This window comes from Emys orbicularis, chromosome 7 (assembly GCF_028017835.1).
Source record: "Emys orbicularis isolate rEmyOrb1 chromosome 7, rEmyOrb1.hap1, whole genome shotgun sequence".
Classification (NCBI taxonomy): Eukaryota; Metazoa; Chordata; order Testudines; family Emydidae; genus Emys; species Emys orbicularis.
In genome coordinates, this window is record NC_088689.1 from 85449884 (window position 1) to 85473161 (window position 23278).

At 50.2% G+C, this 23278-nt stretch overlaps 1 protein-coding gene across 1 annotated transcript in view; it reads right to left on the reverse strand.

Annotated features, from left to right (window-relative positions):
* Positions 1-21772, reverse strand: part of HEMK1 (HemK methyltransferase family member 1) — a 48835-nt gene extending 27063 nt beyond the window's left edge. Inside the window, exons 1-4 of the mRNA XM_065408337.1 lie at positions 21663-21772; positions 19068-19582; positions 18460-18551; positions 17324-17417 (exon numbers count right to left, since the gene is read on the reverse strand). Of these exons, the coding sequence (XP_065264409.1) occupies positions 17324-17417; positions 18460-18551; positions 19068-19319 (438 nt within the window). The 5' untranslated portion in view covers positions 19320-19582; positions 21663-21772. The remainder of the gene's footprint in view (positions 1-17323; positions 17418-18459; positions 18552-19067; positions 19583-21662) is intronic.
* Positions 21773-23278: the final 1506 nt, after the last annotated feature.

Here is a 23278-nt window from a genome sequence, read left to right on the forward strand (position 1 = left end):
TCTTCCAGTTCTCTCTCCAACAACAAATGCTGTTGCTCACTGTTTTCTTCTTTTGCCCTCAGGCGGGCATATTCCTGGTCCAGTTTTATGGACTGAGCCAAGACACTGTCCCTGGAGAAACGTATCTCTTCCAACTTAGCCTGCAAATCTGTCTAGACATGGCTGATCTGAAGACTTATTTCCTTGAGCCGGCTGTTCACTATCTCGTTGCGTCTCTGCTTCTCCACCGGCACTGCTTCTTCTCTAGGTCCAGTGCTCCTTGATCCAAGGAACTAGCAGTCCCCACTATCAGACCATCTATGTCATGCAGTGCCTGGCATTTGCCATATTTATGAGCTGCAAGTTTCTCTAGTTAGGTCAATTTCCTAGAGCCTGAGCAGAAACAACTCCACCGCCCTCCTGAAGCCTATATGGCTTCCGCTCCTCTCTCTCTTGCTCTGCTTCCTCTTCCTGTTTATGTAGCCCAGCCCTAGGGTGGGGGAAAGCTCCTGGATTACCTCAAGCTGCCCCAGCTGTAGGTTCCAGCCTGTCCCTCAAAGGCATAGTATTCTCCTTCACAGACCCCATCCCAGGGCAAGCACCCTGGTATTTCACTTAGGAAATGTGCTCACCTGGGAGAAATCAGCTCTCATGTGACTACACAGCCAGGAGACTAAGGGCTTGTCTACACAGGGAAATTGATCAGTATTGCTATACCAGAATAAGGGTATGCCTACATAACAATTAAACATGCGTGGCTGACCCATGTCAGCTGACTCAGGCTCATGGGGCTCAGGATACAGGGCTGTACAACTGCAATAGAGATGTTTGGGCTCGGGCTGGAACCCGAGCTTTAGGACCCCGCAAGGGGGGAGGGTCCAGAGCCCGGACTCCAACCCAAATCTGAATATCTACACTGCAATTTTAAAGCTCTACAGCCTGAGCCCTGCGAGTCCGTGTTAGGTGACATGGGCCAGCGGTAGCTGTTGAACTGCAGTGTAGCCATACCCTAATTGTTCCGCTATAGTTGTGTCAATATAACACCCCCCTGCGGACACTCTATTCCAGAATAAAAGTGACTTTATTCTAGAATTCCAGAATAGTGTGTCCACAAATGGGAGTTATACCAGGATAGCTATAGCAGGATATTTCACTACAGCTCTGCCGGTCAATTTCCCCAAGCAGACAAACCCTTGGCAAATAGGCTTGTATTCAGATGGGAACTTCATTCCCCAGATCCTACTCTACATCATCAGACTGGAGCTTCCGGCTGGGGAGTAGCAATAAAATGGAAGTATTAGAGACACCAGTACTTGACATAGCCATAGAGAAACTGAGCACAAACCTCACCACCTTGCACTCCAAATACAAGCCACATTTCTTTGACCTTGCATTCCCTAACACAAATATACAGCCATATGTATACTAATTCCTGCCCTCCTAAACCGTATCAAAAACCCCGCTCCACTGCACATGTTGCTCCCCCTGGGGAGAGGCTGAGAGAACAAACAACATGTGACAGGTTTTAGGTTGCTTAATGAAATACTGGAAAGTGCTCAAAACTATGGTGATGAGCATGATATAAGAAATATAGACTAGAAATAGAGGTTTCTAAAATGGCTTTACATATTAATTATACAATACACCTCTACCCCGATATAACGCGGTCCTCGGGAGCCAAAAATCCCTACCGCGTTATAGGTGAAACCCTGTTATATCGGGGTAGCACCAGCAGGGCTCCAGCGGTGATTTAAAGAGCTCCGGGCTCCGGCCACTGCGGGGAGCCCGGGCCCTTTAAATTGCCAGCCGAGCCCTGCTGCCACAGCTCCGGGATAGCAGCCGCAGGGCTCCAGCAGTGATTTAAAGGGCCCGGGGCTCCCCGCAGCAGCAGGAGCCCCGGGCCCTTTAAATCGCCGCCCGAGCCCCACTGCCGGAGCCCTGGGGTTACCGCGCTATATGCGAACCCGTGTTATATCGGGTTGCGCTATATTGGGGTAGATGTGTATATAGTATATATTCTTATATTGAGAGTATTCACTGAGCTAATTACTGCTATAGAATGCAGATTTCCTTTCAGTAATCTCAATCCACTAATCTAGTAGACAAAGGCATAACAAAATCCAAGGGCTGGAAGATGAAGTTATGAAAATTCTAATTGGAAATCACAGGAAACATTTTAACAGTCAAAGTAATTAACCTTTGGAACAGATTATCAAGGGACGTGGTGCATTCTCCATCACTTGCTGTCTTTAAACTGATTGAATTGGATGCCTTTCTAAAAAATATGCTCTAGTTCAGACACAATTTATTGGGCTCAGTAGTGCCAATTACATAAAAAGGAACAGCAATTCCCTCTACTGCAGGAACTACATGCAGTACGTCAGACCAAATAATCATAGTGCTCTTAAATTCTACAAAAATTGGATATCTAGTCATCCTATTTAGCTTAGGTGTTTATATGTCCCCATTAACTACAATATGGTGAGCACCTATCACTATTTAATGTATTTATCCTCACAACACCCCTGTGAAGTAGGGAAGTGCTATTATCCCCATTGTAAAGATAGCAAACTGAGGCAAAGAGAGACTGAGGCCATGTCTAGACTATGGGCGGTAAAGTGGCACAGTTGTAGCTATGCTCTGGTAGCGCCATAGCATAGATGCTTCCTATGTTGCTGGATAGGGCTTTTCCATCAACGTAGGTAATCCACCTCCCTAAGCGGTGGTAGCTAGATCAATGGAAGAATGCTTCTATTCTGGGGGCTAGGTCAGCTTAACTAAGCAACTGAGCAACACCACTTGGTTGATCTAAATTTAAGTGTAGACCAGGCCTGAGTGACTTGTCTGAGGTCACACAAGAAGTCTGTGACAAAACAGGGAAGTGAACTTGGGTCTCCCATGCCCCAGGCTAGGCCATTTTCCCCCTTTTGGCATAGCTCTGAAAACTTGTGCTGAGTGTGTCTATCTCAGGCAGCTGGGAAAAGTGAAGATCAGAAAGGTCAGAACTGATCTTCACTTTTCCCAGCCGCCTGAGATAGACACACTCAGCACAAGTTTTTTCCCAGTTAGAAAAGTGAAGATCAGAAAGGTCAGATGGTGCACATCATGTCAACACAGTGCTTGGTTACCACCAAACTATTTTTTTGTTTTGCTTTTACTGCTGCATATTAAAAACCTAAGACACACATTAACAACTCACCTTAGATATTCAACCTAGTTAGATATTTATCATTGGGCACTGGAGAGGTGTGTTATCCACTTGATGGAGAAATGCTCAATTATGGGGCTATTAAAATGCAAATTATTGCTTACAATAAATGTCAGAGCCAGTGTGCGTGCAGCCCACACGCTCAAAATCCTGCTGACCTGAGTCACCGCTACAGATAGTGGCAGAGCTGCTGGATTTATGCTCCTTTCTATACAACCGAGTGTGTGCGAGGGAAGGTTGTTTAAAAGAAAATTCACCATTTAATCCCAAGAATAACCCCTACCAGCACCTTTTCTCTGGCATGCAGTAGTCTTTAGGGGGTGAGGGAACGGGGGAGGGGGGACGGACTGTGAGATCCTCCTCTTCTTTTGCCAGTGGAAATGGGACCCGGGCACACTTTGGCATGACCCACAAAGCCATTAACAGCCTTCAAGGAGAGATTGTACATTTCTCCCAAAGGCTGGATACCTAAAGGTGACCCACAGCAGAAGGGAAGGCTGCAGAAAGGAGGGAGAGAAGAGGATGGTGACCCTAGAGTGTAGCAGATGGAGTAAGGCAAGGGCAGGATACTGACACCAGGAGGGAAAGAGTGACAAGGGGATAGAGTAGAGATGATGGGCTGGACCAGTGGTGCATTTAGTGTGGGAGTTTCACTACTAGAACGAAAGCTTGGAATTTCCCTCCCAGACGAGGATGCCAGTTTCCTCCAGCCCCACCCAGGGGGGCAGGAGCAGAGGTTATTGCCCCAAATCTGCAGCGCTCCTATCCTTGCCCACATAAGGAGTGCCCATCTGCTTCACTCTAAGTCCAGCAAGCAGGGGCACGGCCCACCTTCATGCTGTCTATCGTCCAGCACAGCTTTGCTCTATGCCTTTGCTTAACCTGCGAAGGATGGATAGTGCTGCAGCAGGGCTCTTGGCTGAGACTCAGGAGACCAGGGTTTAATTCCTAGTTCTGCCACAGAATGAGAAAGTCATGTTCTTTTTTTGTGCCTCAGGCTCCCGCATGTACAGTGCTGACAATGATAATTCCTCATCTCACAGGGGCAGTGTGGGGATAAATCCACAAATATTTGGGAGGCTCTCAGAGCCTGTGATGATCCATACATAATACCTGTGATCCATATGCTGTGTAATCATCTATATCTATAGGATGATGGGCTGGGGATGTAGGAAAAGGGCAAAGGGTTGCTATGTGTGGGGATCTGAATTTGGCACCCCCATTGAACCAGGCTAGGAGAACTTCAGGGGCCCTGGGCTCAGTGAGTATATTGCTTTAGTGACCCTCTTTGGCAGACAAACGGGATGCTGTTTGCAGCCTCTGCAGGCAGCGATTTCCAGCCCCTCTTTATCTTTGGCACGGGGAAGGAATTTAAGAAGAGACTGGAAAAGGAATAGAACAGGGCATCCTTGGAGTTTGGGGGGAGGGAAAGAGCTTTCCAAACAATCTCCTTTACCAAGCAGAAAAAAAAATGTGTATCCATTGTTGCTTGATTCCCATCATTCTGAGGTTCTCAAAATTTCACCTGCCTTAACAAAGCAGCCCACCGAGCCCTCAGCTGCTTTTCCACAGTGACTTGTTTGACTTCACTGTCTGAATCCAGCTAACTTCATGCTATCGTTTATTTTTTCCACTTTCCGAGCTAATTGTGAAATAAACGTGCACATTTGCAAACACCCCCAGTTCCCCATGAACCCTGACTCCACCCCTCCAGCACACACATTCTCACAGGTTCTCGGTATTAGCTCCCCCTCCCTGTGGCCGGGTCTCTTGTTCACTGTGTTTCTTGGAACTGCAGCCGCACAAAGAGAAAGTCAGGGCACTGCTCGCCAGAACCCAAACCACAAGCTCTCCACCTGTGCAGCTCCATCCGGCAGGCAGTATATGGCCAGGCAGCTTGTAATGCAAAGATGGGGAAGTGGAAATACACTTGAGAGTCTCATGACTAGAGCTGAGCAAATACCTACAAAAATCACTTTACCCTGTTTGTTACTATTAGCTAGAAACAAAATGCTGAATCTGAACTGGCCAGGTTCCACTGTCTTCTAGAGAGATGCTTACATATGCCCCGGGATATCTGACCTCCTTGCAGTCATTAATGGGTTTATTCTCACCACACTCCCGTAAGAAATTCGACCCCCATGTGACAGAGAGGGAACTGAAGGATAGGAAATCTGTTGCTGAATCTAGGTCTCCATTGTCCCAGTACCCTGTCCCATTCACCGAACGTCCTCTCTACTCACTTTCCAACAGCAAAAACATTCACGTCAGCAGCAAATCTAAGATTCAAAGTACAAGCATCCACCTCGGAAACTTGATTCCTAGGCCTGGACTACACTTAAAATGTTGATCAACCCAGCTACATCGCTCAAGGGCATGAAAAATTCACACCCGAGTGTTGTAGCTCTGCTGACCTAACCCCCCCAGTATACAGACTGGTAGGTCAATGGAAGAATGCTTCTGTCAACCTAGTTTCAGCCACTCGGGGAGGTGGATTACTTACACTGGTGGGAAAAAACCTTCCGTTGCTGTAGAAAGCACCTACACTATGATGCTAAACGGCTGTAGCTGTGCCACTGTAGCACCCACAGTGAGTCAAGCCCTAAGAGTTAATGGTCATCCACTCTGGGAACAGAAACCACAGGGTGCGATGTGTGTTTCCAGGCAAAATGAACCAATGTTTCAAATGTTTGGAAGATCACACTGAACTGTTAGTGAATGTTTCGAGGGCCATGATTGTTCAGGAAAATTATTTGACAGATTAATAGAATTTTGCAAGCCGTTCACAGGAAATTTGTGAATTAAATAAAAAAAAGTGAATTTCATGGAATAAGTTATTCATCACAAACTATTCACTGAGTCCAGGCTCATTACAAGAACAAATTATTTGAAAAACATCTTCCTCAAGAAACTAGTTAAATGCTGAAAAGCTCCTGTGTAATTAACCTCTTCACCCCAACCACTTCTCTGCCTCCCAGGATGGAACACAGTGTGAACTTTGGACAAGCACTGCTTTGCTGATGTCATCCTACCTCCTATTTGCATTAGGAGACTGCCGTGCGAAAGCTGTCTGCAGAGGTATAGAGAGCAATTCATCTTAGGCTTTGGTGGGGGGCTCATGCAATCTCTTATGGGTACAAGAGAAAAGAGCCTGCTGATATCCAGTCGTCCTCCAGTGGCTGTATAATGGTACCACAGAAACCCTGCACAGTTTGGTGCTGCTGGCAGCCTCTGTGCTTAATAGACATAGGACAGGGGTGCTGCAGTTCAATACTGTGCATACAGGAGGGTAGGATAGGTACCACAGGGTGGGCTGTAGGCCAGGGCTGAGGTGCAGTGGCAGAGCTGTGTGTGAGCCCAGCAGTGGGATGATAGAGTATTATAGGTTGGAAGCTCATTGGAACAGGGACTGCCTTTCCCAATGTTCTGTGTTTGTACAGCGTCTAGCACAATCAGTTCCTGGTCTATGACTGGGGCTCCTATACGCTATGATAGCACAGATAATAAATATTAATAATAATCAGTACTGTCAGAAAAACTGGAGAGTAACCCCATGTTTTTCTTTCACATAACACAAAATACAAAATTAACAGCTGCAGGGGCAGGGAGATAGCATGTTAACCCTCTTAGCACCCCAAACGCTTCCTTCAGGCTCTGACTTTGACGATTCTCAGCACTCCCTGGGAGCATCCCTTTGCGTCATGCCATTCCTGGCTCAAGTGTCTGAGGCAGCAGGGAAGATGAAGTTTGAGAGTCAACAGCCCGGGTGGTGTGCTGCCTGTGAATCTCTCAGGTTAGAGTTGGGAAGCAGGGGGAGACAGTGAGGGATACAGAAGGCTGGGTGTACACTCCTGTCCAAACACCCAGAGACACACACTGTCGCTTCCTGGGAATGTTTTTACATGTGTTGTTTTTTCCCCCCAGAAACCGCACTTCCCAGAATCCAGGACTCTCTGCAGAGCCTAATCTGATCGCCCCCTTCCTGTCTGTTTGTCCACTGGCTCCCAATCGATCTGCAGCAGGGCACGTGGAGGCCAAGCAGGAAACGTGAGTATATGGAAGCCATGGAAAATTCCCCCCTGCCCCTTTTAAACACTAGGCCTCCAGGCCAGCTCCATGTTCAGATGGCAGCACAGCTCACAGCAATCCCAGTTCACTCACTGGCTGGCAGCGTGGGGAAAGGGACACACCTCACATACCCCCGAGCCTCCCACACAGACCCTAGACAACCCCATGCCAATGAGGCGCTGAGGCAGCCATACTAGTGCTTTCGGGGCAGCAGCCCAACACAAGGCCACTGAGGAGGGCCTTTGATCCCAAACAGACCAGGAGGCAGCTACATGGATGCCTCCAGCATTAATCTTCATCCCCTCATAGCTGCCCCTGAACATTCGCAAAATGCTGGCTTCCTCTGGACAGGGCCGGCTCTAACTTTTTTGCCGCCCCAGGCAAAAAAGAAGAGTGCCGCACCGCCGTAACATCCCCCCCAGCGCCGGGCCGCCCAAACCCCGAGCGCCGGGCCGCCCAACCTCCCCCCCCCCGAGCGCCGCGCCAGGCCTGCCAAACCCGTGAGCGCAGCGCCGGGCCACCCAACCCCCCCCCCCCCCGAGCGCCGCGCCGGGCCGCCCAAAACCCCGCCCCCTGAGCGCCGGGCCGCCCAACCCCCCCCCCCCCCCCCCGAGCGCCGCGCCGGGCCTGCCAAACCCCCAAGCGCCGCGCCGGGCCGCCCAAAACCCCGCCCCCTGAGCGCCGGGCCGCCCAACCCCACCCCACCCCCCCGAGCGCCGCGCCGGGCCTGCCAAACCCCCGAGCGCCGCGCCGGGCCGCCCAAAACCCCGCCCCCTGAGCGCCGGGCCGCCCAAAACCCCCGAGCGCCGGGCCACCCAACCCCCCCCGCGCCCCCGGAGCGCCGCGCCGCCCAAACCCCACGCCGCCGCGCCACGCCGCCCAAACCCCCGCCGCCGCGCCGCACCGCCCACCGTGGGGGAAAGGGACACACCTCACATACCCCCGAGCCTCCCACACAGACCCTAGACAACCCCATGCCAATGAGGCGCTGAGGCAGCCATACTAGTGCTTTCGGGGCAGCAGCCCAACACAAGGCCACTGAGGAGGGCCTTTGATCCCAAACAGACCAGGAGGCAGCTACATGGATGCCTCCAGCATTAATCTTCATCCCCTCATAGCTGCCCCTGAACATTCGCAAAATGCTGGCTTCCTCTGGACAGGGCCGGCTCTAACTTTTTTGCCGCCCCAGGCAAAAAAGAAGAGTGCCGCACCGCCGTAACATCCCCCCCAGCGCCGGGCCGCCCAAACCCCGAGCGCCGGGCCGCCCAACCTCCCCCCCCCCGAGCGCCGCGCCAGGCCTGCCAAACCCGTGAGCGCAGCGCCGGGCCACCCAACCCCCCCCCCCCCCGAGCGCCGCGCCGGGCCGCCCAAAACCCCGCCCCCTGAGCGCCGGGCCGCCCAACCCCACCCCACCCCCCCGAGCGCCGCGCCGGGCCTGCCAAACCCCCGAGCGCCGCGCCGGGCCGCCCAAAACCCCGCCCCCTGAGCGCCGGGCCGCCCAAAACCCCCGAGCGCCGGGCCACCCAACCCCCCCCGCGCCCCCGGAGCGCCGCGCCGCCCAAACCCCACGCCGCCGCGCCACGCCGCCCAAACCCCCGCCGCCGCGCCGCACCGCCCAAACCCCCGTCCCGCCCAGCGCTGCGCCGCCGAAACACCTCCCGCGCTGCCTGGCCAAAACAAAACAAAAAAAACCCTCGAGCGCCGCCCCGCCAAACAAACAAACAAAAAAACCCCCACCACAAGCACCCCCCGCCACCCCAAGATTGGCCGCCCCTTCTAAGGTGCTGCCCCAAGCACGTGCTTGGTCGGCTGGTGCCTGGAGGCGCCCCTGCCTCTGGAGCGGCAAGTACTGACCATTGTCAAAGACAGGATCCCAGATGACATGAACCACTAATCCAATCCTGTCTGGCAATTCCTGTGTTCCTAAAACCCCGTTTAGGCTAATGTTGGTTAGGGGCAAAGGAAATGGGTCGTGGATTCTGTCCAAGCTAATCTGCAGACTTTAGTCAAATGACTCTCCCCAATTACTTTTCTGCAGTAGTTTCACACAGCTCTAGTCCTGACTTCCCGCCCTGTGCTTTAACTGCTAAACCACACTGCTTCTCAGCTAAGAACCTGAAAAACATGGACCTGAGATCCCAGTCTCAAACAGAACAGGATTCCAAAGGAGCAGAGGCTTGGAAGGCAGGAAAGTAAGAGCCCATGTGTGGTATGAGAGCTGAGAGATACAAGGAACAACTAGTATGGTGGAGAGGTGATAACCAGAGCATATATTAAGTCAATTCATTCCAAGCATGTCCAGGTCCATGTGTGCCCTTAAAGGAAAGCTGCCTCCTTTCTGCCCAGCACCGAGGGGAGCGAATTGTGTTTGCAAAGAAAGGTTGGGGATTTTTAATAAAAAATTGACATTTCCAAGTCTCTTTTGGTACTCCCCAGCTGCCCTAGCATAGCTCCTTTTATCAAAGGATCCCAAAGCCCTTTCCAAAGGTGGGCAAGATTTGGCATCTCCACCTCATACACAGGAAAGTCAGAGGCACAGAGGCGGGGAGTGATTTGCCATGGGTCACAGAGCAGCTCACTGGCAAAACTGGGAAGAGGATTCAAGTCTCCTGGCTCCCAATCCATGGCTCTAACCACTAGACTACATGGCCTTCTGCAATTGCTGAAAAGTGATGCAATTTGTGGCATTAACAAGGACTCTGAGGAATAAAAACAGAGGCTTCGATCCATCCAGCATCAATAATGGCTTCTCAAGCAGATGAACATAATGCCACTTACACATAAAACAGTGGAGAAATCCCCCACCTTGCAATCTGTCTATTTAAATACGCAGATTAATGAATCCAGATCTTTCTTGTTCTTCTCCCTTTTGTATGGCTCTGAAGAAATTAAAAAGTTCATAATTAAAGTTAACTAAAAGTTCAGTTATAATCCATGAAAGCCCTCTTTGAGTCAAACTTTGATCACATGCTTGTATAACATATTTCAGCACGAACAAAATGTCACTCAGGCAAAGCCTACACTTGAAGGTAGGGGTGTGATTCCCAGCTCGCATAGCTATACTCCCACTAGCTCGATGGCTGTAGTCACAGTAACATGGGCAGCGGTTAGCAGCGGCACAGGCTAGTTACCATGAGTACAAACCCACCTGGACACTGTGGGTACGTAATCAGGGCAGCTGGATCATGATACCATTCCCCAGGCTACTGTGGTTACACTACTCTTTTGAGCTAATGTGAGTATATCTCTGCAATCTAGGAATCACACCGCTAGCTGAAGGGGGCAAGTAGACAGCAGTGGTTTTAGTGCATACTCCCATTCAAGAACATCAGAGTTATAAATAAAACACAATACCCCTGCTCTTGCCAGAACAAAAAAAAAAAAAAGAGTCAGAAACCTAAGAAATGCACAACTAAGGATGCACGTTCTCCAAAAAAAACTTAACTCTGCAATGCTAGCCAGCCGGCCATCCTTTTTTCTGTCTTTGCACGTAGAGTATCGGAAACATGCACCACAGAAGATGGGGTTTACAATTTTTCATACACACACATCTCTCATGCTGAATGTGCCTCTTAGGGCATGGCTATACTTGCAGATGTAGAGCGCTTTGAGTTAAACCAGCCTTCGTAGAGCGCAGTAAGGAAAGCGCTGCAGTCTGTCCACACTGACAGCTGACAGCGCACTGGCGTGGCCACATTAGCAGCTCTTGCAATGGCCACAGAGAGCAGTGCATTGTGGTAGCTATCCCAGCATGCAAGTGACTGCAACGTGCGTTTCAAATGTGGGGGTGGGGTGGAGTGTGACAGGGAGTGTGTTGTGTGTATGTGGGGGGAGAGAGAGTGGGTTTTGGGGGGGCTGAGAGCATGTCAGCATGTTGTCTTGTAAGTTCAGACAGCAGCAGACCCCCCCCCCCCCCCCCCCGCCTCTCTCTCTCACACACACAGCATTCCACAGTCATGGTTGCTTTGTCTCGGAGCAGATAAGCAGCCGGCTGTCAAATGGAGCTTTCAAAGGGCATATCCAAAACAATGACAAGAGTGGCCACTTGACTTAAGGGGATTATGGGACATTTCCGGATGCTGATGAGAGTGCAATAATGCAACACCTCGTTCACACTTTCACACTGACGCTGGGGCACATCAAATGTTATTCTACTCGCTGAGGTGGAGTACCAAGAGCGCTCTAGCCGTGGAGTCAGAGCGCTCTACGTGCCGTGCCAGTGTGGACGGGTAGTGAGCTAGTGCGCCCGGGGCTCCTTTAACACACTGTAACTTGGAAGTGTAGCCAAGCCCTTAGTCCTGACTCCATCCTTTCCTCTTTACAGGTCAGCGATTTATTTCTATGATCTAGCCCCCACAACCAATCTAAGACAGGCTTGTCTGGGATTTAAAAGCCTCCTACAGCTCTGAAATGGTGCTGAAATCCCAGCGAGCCACAGGGCTGTGGAGGTGTCAAAGATTGCCACGATGAATCCCCTAAGGCTCAAGGTGGGGCGGTGAGCCCTGACAAGGCCTAAGGGGAGGGTCAGAGGTAGTGCTAGTTAACCATTCTGCGGCTCAGGGAGCAAAGCCTCCTAAGGATAACTGGAAGTTGTCCCTTCCTGTGGCTCTCCATTCACCAAGTCCACAGGAAGGCATTTCAGAAGGTTCTGAATGGACCCAACTGTCCCTCTCTGGCAGGAAAGCCATCTCCAGGGGAGAGGGATTTGGAGGGAGACAATGTTTACTTTTAAAAGCGAGCCTTCATTTGCCTAAAAATACAGCCTCACTCAGGGAGGAAAACAGACACCGGAAACCCTGTTAATCATCAGCTACAGGAAAATAATTCCTGGAAGTCAAAGGAACCTAGGGAGCGGGGAATGAATCTGAGCCTGGAGTGCCCTCTAGGGGTGAGATATGTGTTACCAAAATAATCTAGGAGGTAAACAATAGGACCAAATTAAAAACTCCTATATGTGAAATTATGATGAGGCTTAATTTAGCCTGTGGTTACACATGTAAGATAATATCTGGTTTGCCTCTGGCTTGAGACATCCTTCACATGATTTTGTTTTTCTCTATTCCATAAGAGGCTAAAACACCTGTAGACTATGCAGAAGAACAGCACACAATCTAGCCTGGGAATTTGTGGAAGGTGTTTCCCCAAAAGACCAAGGACCCATTGTGGAATTATACTCTATCTAGACTGTAAATTCTTTGGGGTAGGGACTGTATTTTTGTGTTTCTACAGAACCTACGACAATGGGTCCTGGTCCATGATGGCACCACTTCAGTCCAAAAAATAAGATACATAACAATATCAATACATGAAAAGTAGAGAAGAGCCAACCTTTGGCAAGAAAATCTCCACCCATGCAAACTGCTAATACAGGTAAATCTGGGGTGTAAATACAGAAATAAAGCCAACCACCTTGCTTGCAAAAGGTTTTTGGTGTCTTAAGCCTTTCACTTTGATACTCAGAAATCTTATGCAGCTCTTGAATAGGCAGAAATTTTCTGAGACAGTTTAGTATCAGTTTCTTAAAGAAATCTGGCAAGGATCTGAACTGAACGAGCACTCATGGACCCAAAGTCAATGATTAGAGCTTAAAAGAACTCTGATTCACATGAAATTTCAGCTTCACCCTGATGGGTTTCAAAGAAATCCAAATGCTAATGTAAAATACAAGAAAGGGTGTGAAACCGTATGAGCTGAAATGAATGCAAAAAATTGTGGGTTGAGAGTTTACACACCATTGAGATGGGTACAGCGTAAGAACTTGAATAGACTAGAAAGTGATGAATTTCACACAGGTGAAAAAGAAAACCAGAAAAAGGAATTTATTTTTCATTTATATATTCGCTCATACAATCAAATATGATTTTGCTGGTTTCACACTCCTTACGTGTCTGTTTCCTTATTCTTTTTTGTATTAATGTAGCACCTTGGGGCCCCAATCAAGAACCAGGACCCTATTGTACTAGGTGCAATACAAATGTGTAATAAAGACAGCTCCTTCTCCTAGCTTGTGCCCACATTTACAGGCAGGAACATTTGTGGAAGCAGCAAAGTTTCACCAAATAGCAACAGGAAGCACATTTTGTACTTGTAAATATATCTGCATCAGAGTCTCAATAGTAAGAGTTACACTCAGCCAATCAGGGAATAGAAACATGCCAGATGACTTGCGTGCAATCAGAATGAACCAGTTCAAATATGGGATAACAATTACTGGCAGTGAGCTGCCTGTGGATGATCTACAGACCAAGAATTATTCAGACGTTATCTGGTGAATGATTTCTAACCACCAATCATTATGAGAACATTGCAAACGGCTTGCAGACAAATCACAAGCAGGAAGACAGCTCAAATGTACTGACTACATTATTTGGTCAAAAAATAAATTAGAGACTTTCCTGTTGCATTTTTAAAGTAAAATGGAATTCCTGAAAAGTTACATTGGCGACATATGCAAAGCAACACCCACCCTTGAAACACACCACACAGAGCTCAATGTCCGAAGGAGCAGAGTGAAAGGAGCTGGACACCCACTCACTTTGTGCAACAGATTATACACAGTACGTAGTGCTTGGAAAGAGTACATGCACAAAGCATCATCCAGCTGGACGGTGCTCAATATCTGGACCTGTCCCCACCCACTTCCTATCCAACTATCCTCCCCCAAAGCTGGCCCATGAGTGCTACCACATAGTGTCAATGGCCTGATAACTAGGCCACGTGTTTGGTGTGATTATGATGTAAATGGTCTTGCCCACACACCTTCTCAAGACAACAAACAACTGAGTTCCCAATGTTTTTGTCAGCTTGACATTAAACTAGAGGGCATGGCTGGAAATGGTGACAGGGTAGGATGGGATTAAGGCCAGGCAGAAAGAACACACAGATCTTCAGTCGTCTCTGCATCAGATACCAGAAGTGGCTGGCTCAAAATACTGCAGCTTTGTCAGAGCCAGCAGCAGGTGCTCCCATTATTTAATGTACAATCAACAGACTCAGACCTGAGAAATACACAGACTTACACAGCAGCAAGAGTGAAGCTCAGCATACCTCACCATCTCTCGCCATGCCACTGCTGACCAGCATATGACGTTACAGAAATTACGATGAGACAACAGAAAGCCAAGAAACAGCAACAGCTACAAGAGAAGCAGCAGCAGCCTGGGGCATATGCTGCTGCTGCTCTGCTTTCTGAGTAAGACAGATACTTACTCGGCCACAGGGTAGGTTCCCCTCTAACCCCTACTCATCAGCACCCTCCCACTACTCCTCCCTATCACCCTCACTCATCAGATCCTTTGTTATTTCCTCTTCTATTTCCAGATGAAATGATACATAGGACAACTCCTCTGTCCTCCTAAACTCAGCAGCACAGACCACCTGCCTGCCAGCCTCTGGCCTCTCACAAGTGCCTGCCTGATTGCTTCCTCCTTCCAGTTAGGCTTGGCAAATTAGATCTAAATTAGTGGGTGGCAAGACATGCCATGTCTCGCTACAAAGGAATTCGCTGACATAAGAAACATTCCCAGGAACCTCAACAAAGGGGAAATTTAAAGCCTTTTGAATTTCTAGGAGTGCACCAAAAAAGGGTTCGGCGCCCACGTGCAGAAGAGGGGTGACCCTGAGGAGATTTCAGCTGGGATCCACTCGGGTGGAATGAAGGAATGTGGCTGCATTTTGTTGGTTAAAAAGGCACTGTGGCTGGGATGTCTAGGGCCTTGTCTGCATGGGAAAGATCTTTTGTTATAACCTAAGGTGTGAACCACTGTAGTTATACCAGGATCAACTCCTATGTGGGCAGTCTTATTCCAGTTTACAGTGACCTCCTTTAGGTTTAATTTATGTCACTTGTGAAGGGATTCAACTATACCAAAAAAAAAGCCACTCTTATACTGGAATAGGAGTGTCCACACAGTGGGTTATAGTGGTCTAACTTGTAAAAATTTCCCTTGTAGACAGGGTTCCTGCCTGCGCTGAACACCTTTAAATGTAGCATGTTCCAGCACACTGCATTGTAATTTGGGCCAGTGGAGATGCATTTACCAAACCATGCAAGCACATGGGCACAACCAGCAATGCTCTCTTGCATTGGCAATCATGGCCTGCTCTGTATGCAATAGACCTTTGTTTAAGGACTGGCGGGGCTGGTGTTGCATGGAAAGAATTAGAGCATAGCACCGAAGGAAGCCTCATCAGCAGATGTTTTGACTTTCAGAACATACAGGCTCCCTCTGGCATTTGTTCCAACATTGTAGCCATGAATTAGAAGAGGGTCAGAGGCCGGAAATGTTCTCTGAAGTTGACAGGAACAGGACTACCTATGCAACACAGCTACTAGAATCTCTCCTTTTTGGCTGTTGATTTTGGATGTAGCTGTTGAGGGGCAGCTTTCTAACTAAGAAAACAATCATCATTCAGGGCACCTGCTCCAAACTGGATCATCATAACCAGCATGATAAAAGCGAGGCATTAGACACAACTCGGGCAGTCTCCACTCTTGGATGCGAGCACTACATTTAGAGAAAGCAATCCTGGTGCAATTTTGCCTAGTAGGTAGAACTCTGCACGGGTAAAAAATTTGTATCTGCATCCAATCCACGATCTGCAAACATGGTCCATGGATGCAGATATCCACAGATTTCCAGGGCTCTATTAATAGGAAACTAATGAGGTTGTGCTGATGTCACAGTCCTGACTGGGACTCCAGCGCTGAACATTCATACCGTCACTGTACAAGCTAGAGTAATGGGATTCTTCACCTAGGACCTGCTCGTCCTCCCATTAAAATCACTGACTTCAGGAAGAGCTGGATCGGACTCCTATACTCTTGCCTGACCAAATAATATAAATGTTTCTTTCTCAAATATTTTATTTTTGATTAATGAAAGAAGCACGATGGACAACCCTGGGGACTGGAGGTCCTCTCTTTATCTACAGATCAGGTACAGTACATCTAGGTGCTTTCCACACAGTTTCCCCCCCCCCGCCATCCCCAATACAGCTCACACGTGAGCTAGCAGATCCATCCTATATGGGTTATGTATTTCAGTCTCCATGATTCATCCTGCCTTTGGCATCTGAGACTACCAGCAAGGAGGCTAATTGTATCGGTCACTTTTGTGACGTGGGCACCTGCCTAGGAGGAACTGAGCAGTGACCCACCAATTTAGTTCATAATGGCCACCAAGCTGTAGTCAAATGGTAAAAGCACTTAGTTACTAACCAGTTGGGAGCAGATTTGAGCCAGAGAGCTAGAGATGAAAAGCTCCATGGCCAATCCTCTTAGCCATCCAGTTTCCTTACTTTGTCACCAGTCCAGGTGGATGAGGAACACATGGGTGACTCAAGGGATCGGTATGACCCCACCATGTCTAGGACACTGGTTCAAATCCAATCCATGCCAGAAATGACCTGTTTGGTGGCCTAGGGAATGAGTCAGTGATCTGAGTCCAATTTCTTCAGTGCTTGTCCTGCAGAAGCTACCCAAAGGGAAGAGCTTCCATCCTCTACCAACCCAGGCTCAATCTGAAGCAGCAAAGACACAAATAGGCTCCAGGTATCCCACTACCAATATCCTGAGATTTCAAGAAGAGTGATTGCTACCTTCAACCACAGGCTGATTTTGTTAACATAAGCTCTGAATAGCTGCAGGCTTCTTATTCTGGTATCAAAGTAGCAAGCCATTGGGCTTTATTAACAATGTCCTTAGGCTATGGAGAAAGCCATTACCATAGCAGAAAAAAAGGAAAATACTCCAACTACTTCCACTTGGGGTTTCCTTGTGACTGGCCAAGGTGAAATAGATTCGCTAGCAAAGCCTGCCCTAGTGTGGGGCTGGGAGAAACACAGTCTCTCCCCCAACAGCATGGGCCAGGAAGCAGAGTTCGCCTACAACAGTCTCAGATATCTCCTTTCTGCCTCCTCTCCACCCCGCACCTCCCCAAGGAAGTGTGAGGTGGTCGGTCTGGGCAACTCATCACCTATAGACAGACTCTCATGCAGTACAGGGCACATCTGTAGCAATTCAGTGCATGGAAGAGCAGTTTAAACGCCTCCTTTCCAAGGTCTTACCTCTGTCTCGGGCCGAGGAATGAAGACTGGGGGTCTCATCTTGAGGGTCAGTTCCCGGAAATCCCACTCACCAAGGACGTACTGCACAGGCATCCTGCAACAGGACGGGGTGGGTTACGCATCACGTTAGGAGTAGGCTCCCCTGTTACAGACAAGCCCTCAATCACCTTCTTATCAACCTCCAAGCCATGGGCATTGTCATTGCCAGCACCTTTGCTTCAGGGGATGGAGGGCAATGCCTGGCACTGCTAAAGATCCTTGGATGTGGAACTGAAGGGGTCTAACAAGATGATCCATGAGCACATGGGCAGTGAGGAGATAATACATGAAGCCCAGCATCCACTGCTGACACACTATGCCTCTTATAGAATCCCCTACATACTCCCCTGTCATGCATCGCAGAGCTAACCCTCACTGCAGGACACAAGCATGTTCCATAACCACCGGTCACATGGATAATTGGGAGGATGTATGTCTGCAGTAGCCAAAGGGTTAAGTTTTTTTCCATATCTCCTCTAGGCTCACTCCAGATGCCTTCCTGGAGGTCTCAGTTTTCTCAATGATCCAAGTCCCTAAGCATTTCCTCTCTTCACAGACTGCCCCATCATCTCCAATTCCAGGTGACCTGCAGACACCAGGCCCAATTCACCCTGTACTGAGAGATCCTGTGGGGAGGGAGGGGAATACTGGGTTTTGCCAACTCTACAACAGCCAGGGAGACCCCAACATCAGGAAAATTCCCCAGAGGCTGGATCTGCCATCTCTGGGGTGGAACGTGACAACTATTTAACACTGCACAACAGTGGAGGTCAGGGAGCTGAGAAGAGGACCATAGCCAGTGGACAGGGGAGTGGCGGCACAAGGCACTACTGGTAGTTTCTCTAATGGACTCAGAGCCAACATCCAGTTGGGCCTGGCCTCTTTTGTAAAGTTTCACCCCATGCATCCTCCTTGTTCTAATGGCAAACTCCTATTACCGCCGCTCCCTGGTCATTCAACAGCGACACGGCGCTACCATATGCTCTAGCATGTTGAGCGTGAACACAACCCCCCTCGCTCTGTTTGTTTCCTCCATGCTACTTCCTTCCCCCTAGAAGGAAGAGATGCCGGATGATTTTAAAAGGGGACGCTCCCACCTTTGTAGCCGCTTCATACTCAGCTGCTGGATCTGCTGCCGCTGCTCCAATGTGAGCGGGGTGGAGAGGCTGCCAGCACCCAAGCTGTGAAACTGAAGAGGAAATCACTTTAATACCTGCCCAACTGTGCAGCTTGCTCACCTCTTTCTCCTGTCCCCGAACATTCACCAATAAATAACACCCCAGACTCTTTGAGATCCCAAATCTTTAGCAGAATCTACATAGAGACTTAGAAGTCACCGATTCAAACAGTTCCTCTGCATTTACCTGCTAAGTTCTGGGGTTCAGGAGAGTGGGCCAAATTCAAGGCCACGCAGCCACAGGTCCAGGCACAATCTGGGTGCCTGTTTCCCATGCTACAACCAGTGCTAACCCTGGCAGATCCCTGTATAGAAATCATTAGAGGAGGGCAAAATACTTTACAAAAATTAATGAATTTAGCCTCACCCCCATCCCCGTATGAGACAGGAAAGTGTCAGTCTCCCCATTTCATAGCTACGGAAACAGAGGCACAGAGAGATTAAACAATCTAGTCAAGATCGCCAAGTTTGTTGATGAATCAGGAGTGCTGTGACCACACCATCATAATCCCTTCTGCACCACTTAACTGTCTTTGCTCCCAGGACGTAGGAAACGATATACTCGCTGGATTCCTGTGCTTCAGGGATCCCATTCACCTCAAACACACCTCGCCAGTAGCTGACCAGCTCAATGGCTGTCACTTTAGCACTGAAATTCTCCCTCCGAAGCAGGCGGTGGGGGTTTAGGACACAGCATTTGGCAGGACTCCCTCCCTCTCCTTCACAGAGATTCTGGAGGCTCAACAGCATCCGGCGCAACGGGCTGGTGAGGAGCCTCATCTCATCAGAGGCCACTTATGGTTTCCAAGCTGCCACGTATGTCCTTCCTTCCCGGGCCACCTTCACCAGACCTAGTCAATCTCAAGCCTCGGCAGGCCGGCGGCATGGTCTCCTCACCACCTGACACTCCCACATCACGGCTGCTAAATGCCCACCAGACACTCTGCTGCTGCGGGAGTCTTCTCATGCCCACGGGCGTTGTGAAAGGCATCCTGCGGGCATCTCCTCACAGCAAGGCACCAGCTCAGGGCACCATTCCTCTGCTGAGAGAGAGAGAGAGGGAGAGAGAGAGAGCGTGCGCACATGTGGCTTATGGGCTAGTGAGTCAAAGGGAATCCACCCACCAGAGAGCAGGGTGCTTTCCCCACTCCCAGCCAGAAAGGCACTCATGGTGCACAGGAAAACACAAACAATCATTCATGCTATCACAAAATGCATCTATGTTTAAAGGATTGAGATTAAACAGCAGGGAACTAGTAGGGGCAGGACACTGGGAATGGGGAGCGGGAAACGGGGCTTTTCGCCTCTCAGTCACCAGCTCCGTTTCGCCTTGGACAGTAGCAACTGAGAGTTACAGTCCAAAGGGTGACTCCCGTGTGAAATGAGTCCATGGTCTCAGCCCCCTGCCCTGTGGACAAACATCCACACACCAAACCACTGCCATAACTGGCTCAAAGTGCTCCCCACCCTCTTGCTGGCATTACAGAAGAGGCAGCGAATAGATGCAGAGTCCAGACTCCCCTGTCACTCCTGTAGGTGGTCGCTTCCGGGTTGAGGCACGTTGCTGGTGGTCTGTGGGGACCATGGCATGCTGTTGCTTGTGCTGTGGATAAACAGACTCCTGGCTCCGGCACCTCTCCTTAGTACCAAAACTTGCTTACAAGGTGTAAAATGATTCCACAAACACAATGACTCATGAAATATAACTGGGAGCACATTAGTCTCTCTCCCGGAGAGCGCTGCCTCTGGAGTCCATATCATAGTAATGCTGCTCAGCTTTGCAGGCCTGTCCCTCTAAGGATGGGCCAGTCAACACATTTGGTTGCGAAGAAGCCAGTACACAGCTATGGTTAAACAGCCATCACTTCTTGGTCTTGGACCTTTTGTCCCACAATGCACCTGAGGTGACTGCATTGGACAGCGTGTCCTGCTGCCTCGGTTGTATTCTCCCCAATGCACCATCTCTGTATCCTGCCACCCTTGTTCTATTTCCAGTCTGTCCCAAATTCTTCATCTTAATGTGAGCTCATGACACTTGGAATGAAAGAGTGAGAGCCTCGCAAATTCACTGCCAGTCACCCTCCAAAACACTCTCATCAGCTGCATTGGAGAGTGAGCAGGAGTTGGGCTCCGGTCTCCATGTGAAGAGGTTGGGCATGGGAAAGGAGAGAGGACAGACAGGTGGGGGAGAGGGGATAGAAGGTAGATTGGCTCATGAAGGGTAGGAATGGGGGGGGAGAGAAACACACTAATGTGGAGAAAGGCCAGGTCAGGACAGGAAAATCTGCCAGAGGGAAGCCCTGGACATCTTGGGGAGAGAACAGCTGCATCCATGCATGGAATGAAGAGAAATAAACAGGAAGACCAGAAGGAAAAAGAGAAAGGGAGCCAGAACTCTACAAAACAATTGTTCAACACCACACTTTGGAGTTGTGATTTAATGGAGAACACAGGCCAAAACTTTCCCCAGTTGTTTTCTGCGAGGGGATGCTCTCCCTTCAGTCCTTGCTCTCTGCAGCTGCTATGGCTTCTCCTTACCCCCACATTTTCTTTTTGGAAGGTTGACGGGGGTGCTGCTTAACAACCCTACGAGATGCCTGTCCCCCTTGCATAGAGGGTCATTGTGAAAAGCAAAATAACCTTTCCCAGCTGCAATATGGCCTGGAATAGAACGACAAAGGTTTTCCTATGAGGAATAACACAGGTGGGAATTAAAGGGAGAGATTCAACCCACCTCTGTCCAAAATATTGGATTTTGTAACCTCTCCCCGCGCCCGGAAGTTTTACTAACTTTACTAAGGGAAATGTTCGCGCCTTGGTTTGTTTTTAAACTAGACTAGCGGGAACAGCGGCTTTTAACGACACACACTGTCACATCCCCCATCCGTGCAGCATTTGCATCCCCAGCGCGGCAACAGACCTGGGGGGGAACTGACTAGAAGCAGGAAGAACCAGACGGACTCCATGGATTTTATCCCGCTGTGCTGAGGGAAACGCAAAACAAACAAACAACAACCCCAGAAACAACCAGCCAGAGGGGGGAGGGGAGTTATTTAGGGTTTCCCTCCTGTTCCGGAGCCTAGGTGCTGGGACAGCAAAGCCACCAGGTTATTTACAACATACCAGCGACCCAGACTCCTGGCAGCCCCTGCTGCCTTTTCCCCTGTGCGGGGCCCGAGCCCGCCCAGCGGGTTTGAGTCAGGGACTCCCCGGGAAAAGCCGGTGCCTGCAGCGGTACGTTCTACCGACTAGCACTCAGGGCACTTCCTGCTGGGGCTGCAGGCAACGCAACCCAGGCTGCAACCGCGGCCTCCGTGCACGGTTCCCCTCACTGCACTGTTCCCCAGCCAGCAGGGCTCCAGGGAGAGGGGGGGGGGGAGAAAAGGAAGAGCTCAGGGCGGCGGCAGCAGCTCGGACAGTCCCGCCTCGCAGCGGGGAGGGAGCCGCTTCTCCACCAACCCCGGCGGCCCCGCCCTGGAAAAAAGGTCCCAGTGCAGAGGTGGGTGACAAGGGAGCGTCCCCGAACAGTGCCGCTTGCACTAGTGTGACTGCCACGTCCCGGCTGGGGTATTTTCAGGAGTTCAGAACAGATATTCCTCAGTTTCATTAAACCCCATTATGCAATTAACAGTGCCCTTCCTTGGAAGACTCAGGCAGCCAACTTTGAAGACTGGACCCCGTGCCTCATGATCCAGACATGGGATCAGGGCCGGCTCCAGGGTTTTGGCCGCCCCAAGCAGCCAAACAAAAAACAAAACAAAACAAAAAAAGCTGCGATCGCAATCGCGATCTGCGGCAGCAATTCGGGGGAAGGTCCTTCGCTCCGAGCAGGAGTGAGGGACCGTGGGCCGAATTGCCGCTGAACAGCTGGACGTGCTGCCCCTCTCCGGAGTGGCCGCCCCAAGCACTTGCTTGGTATGCTCAGGGCCGGCTCCAGGCACCAGGCAACCAAGCTGGTGCTTGGGGCGGCACCTGGAGGGGGGCGGCGCGGCGCTCGGGCCGCCGGGGAGAGCGGGGCCACAGCCGGGCTCGCCGCCCTCCCCCCGGCGCTCTGGCCGCCCTCCCCCCGCACCCTCCCCCCCTGCACTCTGGCCGCCGGGGGGGGGGGGAGAGCCGAGCCCCAGCTGGGGCTCGCCGCCCTCTCGCCGCCCTGCCCCCGGCGCTCTGGCCGCCGGGGGGAGAGCCGAGCCCCCGCCGGGGCTCGCCGCCCTGCCCCCGGCGCTCTGGCCGCCGGGGCGGGGGGGAGAGCCGAGCCCCCGCCGGGGCTCGCCGCCCTCCTCCCAGGGCTCCGGCCGCCCTCCCCTCCGGCGCCCTGGGTAATATATATATTACCCAATCTGCAATATCCCAAATTAAGGTTAATAAATTTAACAAAACAGTTTAGATATTAACATCCAGATACATCACTCATAAAAGGTTATACCAAGAGTACCTTGTGGAAAGCAAATATAGCAATGAGTGTAGATTGTCCCTCAGTAATTGAGAATTTATGATGGATTATATTTACTGAGGGACAACCTATCAAATAAGTATTTCAGTTACTTTCCCGACGTCGCTTCTCAAAGGCACTCCAGCTCCTCTCTCCTGGTATTGCCAATGGCCAGTGATGTTTTCTAAATAGACAGGTGAGCAACATGCATGCATCTGATGCCGATGCTGCTTCCACTTAGAGCAGGTTGATTTTATGCTGGTGAAATGTCATAAAGCTGTTCCTGACTGACCCCAGTGTAAAGGAGCTC